This window comes from Dipodomys spectabilis, unplaced genomic scaffold (genome assembly GCF_019054845.1).
Source record: "Dipodomys spectabilis isolate Male_0828 unplaced genomic scaffold, ASM1905484v1 ptg000783l, whole genome shotgun sequence".
In the NCBI taxonomy this organism is placed as follows: Eukaryota; Metazoa; Chordata; class Mammalia; order Rodentia; family Heteromyidae; genus Dipodomys; species Dipodomys spectabilis.
The window spans coordinates 18,969,482-18,981,256 of NW_024871460.1; the positions used below are offsets into that span (position 1 = coordinate 18,969,482).

The 11,775-nt window shown below is 44.1% G+C and overlaps 1 protein-coding gene and 1 long non-coding RNA gene across 2 annotated transcripts in view; one reads left to right on the forward strand and one right to left on the reverse strand.

Moving 5' to 3' along the window:
* The window catches only part of Grhl2 (grainyhead like transcription factor 2), a 129,471-nt gene extending 118,800 nt beyond the window's left edge, over window positions 1-10,671 (reverse strand). The window contains exon 1 of the mRNA XM_042672982.1: window positions 10,599-10,671. Within this exon, the coding sequence (XP_042528916.1) occupies window positions 10,599-10,618 (20 nt within the window). The 5' untranslated portion in view covers window positions 10,619-10,671. The remainder of the gene's footprint in view (window positions 1-10,598) is intronic.
* On the forward strand, window positions 10,638-11,570 carry LOC122102344. Its single transcript, XR_006146485.1, has 3 exons — window positions 10,638-10,740; window positions 10,978-11,060; window positions 11,540-11,570. It is a non-coding gene; the product is annotated as an uncharacterized LOC122102344 (long non-coding RNA).
* The last annotated feature ends 205 nt before the right edge of the window (window positions 11,571-11,775 follow it).

Sequence of the window (11,775 nt, forward strand, 5' to 3'; positions counted from 1 at the left end):
TGATTGTCAGTTGTATGCCCTGAAGCGAAATAGAATTCTGCTTGCTTCTTAAAGTGAAAATGCAGTTTCTTCTTAACCTTGTATTATTTAATACTATTTCTGAACACTTTCTAAACTATACAGGTGGCAAATATTTTCTGACAATGAGTGTCTCTGAATTATGTTTTATTAAAGAGAAAAGAAAAGAAGCATGCTGAAGAAGAAAAGGAGAAGCCAATGAAGGAGGAAAGAAAGGAGAAAGGAGGAAGGGAAGGAGAAGGAAGAGGAAGAAATGGATGAGAAGGGGAAAGAAAGAAGAAACAAGGAGAAGGGGAAATGAAGGAAGAAGAAAAGAGGGAGGGAGAGGAGGGAAAAGGAAAGTCATCTCTTTCACCTACTTATGGTTTCAACTTATTAAATTTTATTCAATGTTCTGTTCATTCTGGTATCATTTCGTTCTCGTTCCACGAGCTTGCCTAAAGCAAACCACTTCCTGGGCTTTCTGTGGGAAGAAGTTCTCAGAGACCCTGCCAGCCTTTCTAATCTGATTTCCTCCTATTGCTTATCTACCAGCCTGGCCAGGCTGTGCTGAAGGCCTCTAGTTAAACCATTCATTTCACTATCTAGCTTCCCTTTTCAGTTCTACATAAGCCTAGAATTTCTCCTGCGTCATCTGTCTGTGGATATCTGTCTCAGTCAGACCATCCTGGATTCTGGAAAAGGAGAGAAGGGAAAATCCTGAACAGAAACCAGGCCCAATGGGCCTGACATGCTCCAGTTTTGCTAAAATCACCATCTATCAGCCTCCATAAGCTGAAAGCCCTCTGGAAGGAGAAAAGGACACTCAGAATGCTAGCAACAGTGATGCTCCTCACCAAAACAATGGTGTGGTAAACACGTAAAACCTCCCAGGATCTACTCTCCCTGAAAAACATAATACCTAGACTCTTCTGCATTCTTTCAACCCCAACATGCAGCCTGGAAGGAAAGAAAGATACTTTTCTTCCAAAATATTTATCTCCAAATCCTTAACTCAGTTACCCCCATGTCTTACATGATTCCTAAGTTTTGTCCCAGTTCCAGGATTCTAGGCTTCAAGTTAAAAATCAAAACCCCATTCCCCAAGAAACCAAACAGCCATGTGCCATCCCAACCCCAACCCCCAGCCAGCTCTGCAGTCCTGCCAAAGACAAGGCTTAGATTGCCAAACAAATACAGGCCCCTCCCGAGTAGATAATATTAGAAGTTTCTTCCTGCTCAAGCTGTTTCTTTCTCCTTCCCTCTTTCCCTTTCTCTCTCCTTCAACCTTTCCTTCTTCAAACCCTGATGAAATGTGTAGAGATGTAACAATGAAATCCTCCCCCATACAGTGAATAGAAGCTTTTAAAAAATAAACTAAAAAAATCAAAAACCAAACCCGGTCCAAATCTTAAGAGACCTTGCCTAGCAATGTAAGAAGTGCTGGGGTCCATTCCTAGCACCACACACACACAAAAAAAATTAAAGAAATAAATAAAAATAAAGAAATATATCCTAATCCAAATTTGTATGCCTTTAAGTCAGAAGTGACTCTGGCAAGTTCAGTTTTCTTGGCACATTCTGAGTTTGGAGAAAAGGCAAAGACCAAAACAAGAGAAGAGGACAGCAGGCAAACTTAGCTTTCCTCTGGTGCAAAAGAGAGCACAGGCATTCACACTTGCAAAGGAAGCATTTCCTTGGGAGTGTAAGTGAAATCAGATCAGTTCAAAAGTGCTCCCCACCAAGTTCACGGGCATGCTCATTACAAAGTAAAATAAGGTACTCTATCCACTGCAGCAGTGATTGCTTCCCACTGAACGCCCATTCACATGCACCAGAAAGCTCTCAGACCCAACTTATTTTCATAACAATCTACCCAAATGCCCTCTAGTATTTTGTGTAAAACTCTGAAGACTCTATTTGTTTGATATTGCATGATGCAATTCAGAATGTACTGCTTTCATAAATAATAAATAATATCACTATTACTCACCAAAATATGTCTAGCTCTCTTCCAAGTAAGGTTAGGAAGGGGGAGAATAAAGATTCCCCAAAGAAAGGGTTTCTGGCTTCAAAGCCTCCATCCCAATTCACCATTATAATCCAGTTCCCTTTACCATTTACCATTTACCATTGACTATTAAGAAACACAGCAGGAAGCCCTGGGTCAGTGGCAGTGCTTATAATCCTAGCTACTCAAGAAGCTGAGATAGGAGGATCACTGCTCAAAGCCAGCTCAGGCAGGAAAGTCTGTAAGACTCTTAACTCAAAAAAAAAAACAAACAAAAAACCTTAAAATCCACAATAAATCGACCCTAAGGTCCTAAACTCATCTAAAAGATGGAACTATGCAGGCTGCCGGCAGTCAGTAGGGTCCATTAAAATTTCAGAGGTCATGAGTGGGCGCTGGTGGCTTACACTTGTAATCCTAGCTACTCAGGAGGCTGAGATCTAAGGATCCATGTTCAAAGCCAGCCCAGGCAGGAAAGTCCTTGAGACTCGTACCTTCAATTAACCACCAGAAAACCAGAAGTAGAGCTGTGGCTCAAAATAGTAGGGCGCTAGCCTTGAGCAAAAAAAGCTCAGGGACAGTCCCCAGTCCCTAAATTCAAGCCCCATGACCAACCAAAAAAAAAAAAAACGGAGGTCTCGATTTGAAGGCCAGTGAAGCTGCTGGTAAAACCGTCAGTGCAGCCGTCTAGGGACTCCTGGCTATGAGTTGTTGTCACTAAACAATCTACTAGTTGTATTGGGCCAAAGCAAAAATTCCTATTCCTCCTGTTGCTGCTCGTTAAGGAATTTTTCCTGGACAGGTTTGCCAAACCCATGGCTCCCCTTCCAGGCTAAGCCTCATGTGCATAAATTGAGCCAGAGTTCCTGGGCTGTCTGGGAAGACAGCAAATGTCAATCATCCCAACAAATGTAGGGGTCAGGGATTGCCAGTGAGGACTGTAATAAATGTAGGCTATTTCTTTCCTTACACTAAACAAACACTTTACAATTTTTTCCAAAGCTAATCTTAGCAGATTAAAAATAAGGCAAGATGATATCATCGGGAACCACTGGCTCAGGGAACATGGATAGGCTGATGAGACTATGAATACTATAAAAGAATCCAGGGAAGTTGACAGAACAAAATTATTCAGGTTCACATTCAGTTCTACGTGTAGAAGCTATGCATGGTGTCAATTCTCACCAAATAAAAAAAGAAGGAAAATATCAGAAAAGTGACATCAGCAAGACAGATTAAGAAAAAAGAGAAGGAGGAAAGGAACGGCATACTAGCTCAGAATGGGAAGTTAGGGAGGGGGAAAGTACTGCTTAACCAGAGCATTCAATTTATAGCCAAAAATTTTATGCCAAATTGGGCCAAAATCATAAAGATGACTGAAACCATTGCCTGAATTATCAAAGGATTTCTTAAAAAAAAAGGAAATTTACCACCACATGAAAAAAGAAATCACATTTTCCTGTAGATTTCAGACAAGTACATCTTATTGAGTGATTGGGTGCTGTTATTGTTGTTTAACTGTTTCTATGTCTTAGCTGGTTACTTTTCTAAATTCCTTTCTTTGCTTTGCAGGGACAAGCAGAAAATTCTAGCCAGGTATGGTGATGTACACTTGTAATCCCAAAAGTTGAGGCAGGATGGTGGAAAACAGCCTGGGGTACATACCACTCTATCTCAAAAAAAAAAAAAGCTAGGTATACCTCTTCATAAATAATATGTTCCAGCACAATACTTACAGTGGCCTAGACTCTGCTGTCATTTAAAACAGGACCTCACTACAAGTCAATGGGAGGTCCAGCCACAGCGCTATGGTGAGCTCTAGAAAGAAAATGGCAATTACACCCATCAAATCATTTCAGCAGGGATCAACATCACATGTCTTTTCCCTTGACTGTGGGTTATAAAATCAAATCTAAATTCAATAAAATGACAGTGTTCCCCCCCATAAAAAAATAAATGCTACCTTTAGGTTACAATATAAAATTGGAGAACAACACTTAGCTTCTTAGTGCAATATAGCTCCCAGATGCTAGTCAGAAACTGAAGCTTGGATGAATGACATCACTTCAATCCAGGTCTTTAGCAGCTCTGCAAACAAATGTCCTATCAAAAGGACCCTATTCTACCAGAAGAGACAGTTCAGAAAAACAATTAAAGCAAACATTAAAAGAAGCCTTCCAATTCTTTTTTTTTTTGGTTGACTGTGGGCCTTGAACTCTGGGCCTGGGTGCTGTCCCTCAGCTCTTCAGCTCAAGGCTAGAGCTCTACCACTTGAGCCACAGTGCTACTTCCAGTTTTCTGATGGTGTTTTGGAGATAAGAGTCTCACACGGATTTTGCTGCCCTGGCTGGCTTTGATCCTCAGATCTCAGCCTCCTGAGCAGCTAGGATTATGAGCCACCGGCTTCCGACATGGCCTCCCAATTTTTGCATCCAAGTTAAAATTATACCTGAAGCTCTTCAACAAGAGTGAACATAAAGTCAAAGGGACGGCCCCAGATTTCACTCACTTAGAACACAGGGGATAAATGCTTTGAAATGCTGCACAGAAATTTTATTTATCACTGGACATCAGTGGCTCGTGATCACCTAATCCTAGCTACACAAGAAGCTGAAATCAGGATCACAGTTTGAAGCCAGTCAGGGCAGGAAAGTCTATGAGAGTTTTTCTCCATTTAACCACCAAAAGCCACAAGTGAGGCTATGGCTCAAATGGTACAGCACCAGGCTTGAGCAAAAGAGCTAAAGGACAGTGCCCAGGCCAAATTCAAGTCTCAGTACAGGCACACATATACAAAGAAAACATATTTGAGTCAGGCATTGATGGCTCATGCCTGTAATCCTAGATACTCAGGAAGATATCTGAGGATTGTGGTTCAAAGCCAGCCCAGGCAGGAAAGCCTGGAGAAGACTCATCTCTAATTAACTACCAAAAAGGTCAGAAATGGTGCTGTGGTTCAAAATAGTAGTACACTAGCCTTGAATACAAAAGCTCAGGGGCAGTTCCCAGGCCCTGAATTCAAGACCTATGACCACCACCACCAAAAACAAAAAATCATATTTGTCATGTAATACTAAGTATTAATTTAAAGTAGGAATTATGTAATCAACCCATATCATAAGGCGTTCCTAGGACCTGGGTTGAATACAGTTTCTCTGGGTTTTCTCCTAGACAGTCTGATTCAACACCTCTAAAATAAGGCCAAGAGAAATGTATAGTTTATCAATCCCCTTGGGTGATATTTTTACAAGTTTGAGAAATAATTATTTAACACGTTCCCACATAGAATTCCTATTATTAAACACACATGTAATTACCTTCAATATTTCTGGATCAGAGTTTGATGATGTTGTCTAGCATTTTTTTTTTAATCTTTTAGGTAGGATAACTGCCCTGTGTATCAGTTTTACTTCATCAAAAGTGAGACACCAACCAAAGCTGACTCTTTTTAGTGCCTGCCATCTGGGAACATTGGACAAGTTCAAGCGTCCTGATGATGGTAGTTTGCAGAAACTGAATGATAGCAAGAGGAAGTCAAAAAAGGTAAGCTTCATTTTGCACACAAGGCTAATGTTACCAATCTGAGATAGTTGCAGAAAGGTGGCAAGTTACAGTAAGTTTGGGAGACACAGGAAATTCAGCCAACACTAACTATACTTTGTCGTTTAGGTGTAACACCCAAGGGTCTTCCGGTGTGTATGTATTTATTCACTTCTAATAAGAAGCTTTTGGGTTTTTAGTCCCTTGTGAGGCTCAACACTGGACACAAAACATTTACTGATGATACCTGGGGAAGGAGACAGATTTGTGTATGCTATTGGTTCTTTACTCACTGGGTATTATTACTTCTTGATTCTGGAACCACTTGCAAACATAACTTTTATTTTTTGACTGTAAAAATACCTGGATGAATATAGATAGAACTGATTGTGTTGATTTCTCTGATGGTGCTATCACCTGATTTACCCGCACTGTCCTCCCCTCTGGTACCCTCCTTCTGATAGGACCTTTGATTTCGCTTGCTCTTCTATCTGCCTCTAACATTCTTTTTTTCTCCCCTCCCCCCAAGTCCTTCTGACACTCCCCCACCCCCGCATTGTAGGGCTTAAATTCAGGGCCTATCCACTGTCCCTGAGCTCTTTTTGCTCAAGGCTAGCACTCTATCATTTTGAGCCATAGTTCCACTTCCAGTGTGCTGGTGGTTAATTGGAGACAAGAGTTTCGCAGAAGCCAGGCACTGGTGGCCCACACCTGTAATCCTAGCTACTCAGGAGGCTGGGAGCTGAGGGTCGTGGTTTAAAGATAGCAGAAAAATCCATGAGACTCTTATCATCAGTAAACTACCAAAAAGCTAGAAGTGCAGTTGGAGCTCAAGTGGAAGAACACTAGCCTTAAACAAAAAAGCTCGGGAACAGCACTTGGGCCCTAAACTCAATCCCCAGGACTGGCACTCTAAAGATATTTTATATGACCAAATGTAGAAAATTTAAATTTATTATTATTCAACTATCTGAAAGGTTATCCAAATATCTGAAAGGTTATCTTCATGAGATACGCATAAACTATAACATAAAATGACCATACGTGGGCAAAACAATGAGGTAGATTTAAAAAGGATTTATTACATGGACATTGATGAGCCTGAACTAAGCAACTCAAGGGCAGCAATGGGAGGGAGAGAATGAGAGGGACAGAGGGAATAGCTTACACTAAGCAAAAGGAAAGAAATGTATATAGCACCTGGTTTGGAAAAATTAGTTGTAGTGTCAAAGATTGTAGAATGCATCAGCTTTATAGACCATGAAAATGAATATGTACCTTATGAAGGTTAAAATGTGTTTGTAACTTTAGTTAAGTATCACTATCCCACAATACTGTGAAATTTATACAATCAATCTCAATAAAGAAAAAATGTTTTAAAGAACTAGAAAAAAAAGGATTTATTACAAACTATATTTTTCACATACTTTAGTTGTACAGGGGGAGGGAGATTCCATTGTGACATTTCCATGTATGTACACAATGTATACTAAGGAATCTCCCCCATTCTGCCACTCTCCCCTTCCTTCTCTCCCTTCTTAAAACAATTTCTATGGGTTTTATTGGTTGATTTTTATTTTTATTTTTTTGTCAGTCATGGGGCCTGAACGCTGTCCCTCAGCAATTCAGCTCAAGGCTAGCACTCTACCTACTTGAGCCACAGCACCACTTCCGGTTTTCTGGTGGTTTCTTGGAGATAAGAGTCTCATGGACTTTCCTGCCCAGGCTGGCTTTGAACCACAATCCTCAAATCTCAGCCTCCTGAGTAGCTAGAATTACAGGCGTGAGCCACTGGCACCCAGCTTATTGGTTGATTTTGATACATGCAAATAAACTATGAAGACCCAATCATCCTCACTCATCTTCCTTGTTAGTCTCCACCCCCTGCTGGTGTCTACCTCCCCCATCTAAACCTGTTTCACTTTCCAGTCATTCTTTTTTTTTTTTTCCTTTTAGGGTATATTAATTGCACCACAGAGTCCCACTATGGTATGTCAGACATGCATATCTTACGTTTTGCTCATCATAACTCTGTTTTCTCTTCTCCTGACTCTTCAACCCCCCTATAGATGAGTAGTTTATATTGAGGTTTTTATGCCCTTTTCATACATATAAATTGTGCCATATTTTAGAAAACTGTTTTTCCACTATTGTATTTTTTGTACTTTTAGGCACTGAATTAGGTATAGTCTTATATTCTATTTAATGGCTTACTTTGAACTAAGCCCCTAATGGAAATGACCTGTCCTGTATATCTTTGTTTTCTCTCATAATGCCCATTTGAATAGAATGCAGAGAGTACATCATCAGGAAGTACATTTACCTGTGAGAATCTGAATCTGTATCAAATCAATTATTATATGTATATGCCCATGTAGCCTCTGAATATATTTTATGCATTTTTCACAGTAAAATTAGAATGTCTTAAAGTAGCATTGCCTTGATAATATATATTTATTGACAAAAATTATAAACTTTCAAAAAATTTAGGATGAAGGGCGTAGAGGATCTTTAAATATATACAAAGATAAAATGTCCTAAAAGTCTTGTTTTAAACAGCAGTAGCATTAGTAGCATAGAAAATAAAAAGCAGAATGTTTCATTCTGCAAAGTCAACCATAAAAGAAGACAATGCTCCTCACTAAATAAGAAGCTCTTTCTATGCCATCCAAAAAAGATGACCTACACTTTGCTAGGAGTGTGGGATCAATCCACAAGTGTGCGCTTTCTTGGATGATTTATGAATAAGAGCAGGCGTCCTACTGCCAAGTAATCAAAGGCTTAGGCTTCAGGCCCTGTCAGCCAGGTGGGCAAATGTCACAAGGTGCTCACTCAGGAACTTTAGGTTTCCTCCTCCCACCCCCCACCCCATCAAATACACACAATTGCAAATGCTCCAGGCCCATAAAACCTAGACCCATCCTTGCCAGGCCTTCAAGAGAATATTAACATTAAGACAACTAGGCTAGAACTCACAAAAAATGATGCAAAAGTCAAGCATGACTTCAAACATTTCTTACCAGTCCAAGGAGAAAAAAAACCAGTGAGGTCTAATTGTTGTGTTGTTGTTACTACTTTTCCCAGGAAACAAAATGATGTCTCAGAAACCATGGCTAGATAAAAGCTACCTTCATTAAATGTTAGCCTAGTACAACGTGTAATCTCAGCTCTCAGTACCCATAAAAACTAGGTAATGCATAGTAGTCAAACCAGATGCTAGTGTTCAGTGCTTATTTTCAATAGAAAATAGATTATCTTTATTGGTGCTAAGTATAACTTGGTTAAAACAAATACCTATGCATTTTCATTCTGAATGTGTGTGAGTCCTGTTTGCACGACCGACTTAGCAGTCAAACTAAGAAGGGATTGTGATTGATTAACTAGATTGGCAAACACATTTGACACCAAGACCAAAACAAAACAAAGGCAAAAAAGTACAAAATCCTACTTAAGTTTTCAAACTTGGGTAGTAGAGAGAGACATGGGGTTTGCGTGGTGTGGAGACGGTGGCATTAATACGTGGTAGATTTTACAGTATGACAGCATGTGTTTAGTTAGGATCGGCTACGCTGCCAGCTTTAGTTTGAAGGTTGTTCACCCACCACCACCCCGCCCATCCCAGATCAGGTCCCGCAAGGCCTTGACGCTCTGCTTTCTTCTCCATGGTGCTCTGAGACTGGTCCCTGGCCACTTCTCGTCCCAGGACGCCCAGGCCTCATCGAGGACACCCTCAGGAAGGTCTCCTTGGGAAGGCCATCACGCCAAGGGAAAGTTACGAACGAAAGCAAAACGGATGACCACCACTGCGCCCTTCCAATGGGGCGCAGCCAGTTGCCAGCCCTGGACGCACCCGCGGAGGGGGAAGGGAATGTCGCCACCGAATCCCAAGGCAGGCCTGGGGACCCACCTCCGGCTCCCGGCCACTCCCGCCCTCCGCCCCACCTCCGGGGCCAGCACAAAGCCGTTCCCCAAGGCTGCGGCTGGGACCCAGGAAGGCCGCCTGGAGGTGGCGGGCCCAGGCCCGGCGAGCCTTGGCGCAGGCCTCGACTCTTGGGAACTCTTAGGGGACTCTTGCGGCGGGAAGGGCGCAAGTGAAGCGTTCCCACGGCCCTGGGGTGCCTCCCCACCCCACCCCCAGCAGGCTCACCCTCCCACCACGCCCGAGGTGGCGGCCTCAGCTCGCAGCGCCTGGGCCGGGCCGGCCGTCGGGCGCCGGCGAATGGCTCCTTTGGAGGCGCCAACTCGCGGCCTCCAATCAGTTCCCCCATTTGCAGCAGCAGGCCGTGGCCCGGGCCACCCTGTGCAAGGTGGCCCAACAATGCAGGGGCAGGGAGGGAGGCTGGAGCCGGGAGGAGAGGCGGATGGCGGGGTGGAGGGCGAAGGGACCGAGGCCCCGGCGATCACGGCCAGCCCCGCGCCTCGCCTCGGATCCAGGGCGACACGCGCGCGCCGGCCGTGCGGGGGGGAAGATGGCCGTTTCGGCGTCGGTATAAAAGCTCTTTGTTGCGCTCACACAAAAGCAGCCGAGACCCGCGTTTCCATCGGGGCCTTTGCAGAAGTCCAAGGGATTCCGCTGAACTTCCAAAAAGGCCTTGGAAAGTCCAAGGTGGTGGATCTCCTCTTAGGAGCGGAGAACAACAGGTCTCCCGCCCCGGTGGACCCCCAGCCTCTGTCAGTACCCAAGAAGTCCTCGGGTCCTGGGAGCAGGAGCGGAGGTCATCCGTAAGGGAGGAAGCAAAGAGGAAACCCTGCTTTTCCTAGCGAAGCCCAAAGGAGAAAATTAAACATTCACATCCTTGTAGGGTTTCTCCTCTTAATCAAGGTACAAACACAATCCGGAAAGATCTGGATCCACCAAAAAATAATAATAATAAATAAATACAATTTTTTTAAAAAACAAGAAAAGAAATAGAAAAAAAACGAGAAAAAAAACGAATAGCAACTTTGGAGGGGGGAAAAAGGGGCAAAAACAAAAAAACAAAACATAACCAACCAGTTGCCATCAGCCCAAAGTGGCAGCAGCCGCCGCCGGCGCGTGTGATCCACTTACTTGTCCGGCTCTTGTGACATGTTTGATCCAATGAACTCGCTCCCCTTTTCCTGGAGCCTCAGCCTCTGGTGAAACTGGACTTTCAAGTCTGTGCAGGTGAAGGTGTGTGAGAGCGCCCGAGATGGCAGAACAAGAGCTACAGGTAATTCTGCTTTTTCCGTCCCCCTCACCACTCTCGCTCGCTCGCTGGCTCGCCTGCTCGCGCCCTCACCTAGCCGGAAAGGTGGGATGGGGGGGAGGGGGCCCTCACATGGGGCCGAGCTCAGAGGCGGCCCGGGCGGCGCGGAGTCCCTCCTGGATCGTGGCAATGGGCAGACAGTGGCGGACTTGGGCGGCCACAGGTAACTTTCTCGCAAGAAGCTGAATTCTTTCACTAAAGGGTACAAGCCCAAGGGACGAGCTGCGCGGTGATTGGCTGCGGAGCTCCCTCAGGTGAGCTGCCATTGGCAGAGGCGCACTCAGGTAAGGCCCTTCTCCAAGTGCAGGTAACTCACTCCGAAGTTTACCCGAGTGGAGCGGTGGCCTGCCTGCTCGCAGCCCCGAGGCAGCCTGGGGCAGAGGGAGAATCCGTGGAGCAGACTTTTTCCTTCTCCTCCCCCTCCCCCAGGCCGGGGGTGGGGAGGTGGGCAGGTAGGGGCTACGGATGGGAAGACCAGGAACAGAGGGGGATAAAGGCAACTTGTAAACACTAGGAATTATGGGTCCAACGGAAGGAGAGAGACAGACAGACAAACTTAGAAATCCAGAATCCAATGTGCAGCACACCACAAGGTATTTGAAACCTCTTGTAAGACAAGTGACGTGGGCAGAAGAGTAAGCGACTTTAGTTACTTTGAGCTCAGAGGAGGGGGGCAAGAAACACAAAGATAGCCGGGTCTTGTTGCGTAATTGCATTTTTAGCATTCTTATCCACAACACTTTTCATGCCCTAATTGCTACAGGTACTATGTAGTTTACAGATTTTCAGATAGGTGAGCATGCTCGCATGAGCTGGAAGATGAAGAGCGGTGAGGTTCGGATAAAAAAAAAAAGGAGGTTTTTGGCTGAATGGACACCTAAAATGGCTCAGCGCACCTCTGGGATCTCAGCTCCGTAGCCTGGGATTCCAGAGCTGCAAACAACCACTCACTGAATGGGTTCCGTAAACCTGTTGCCATTTGGACGTCTCTCGGCAAGC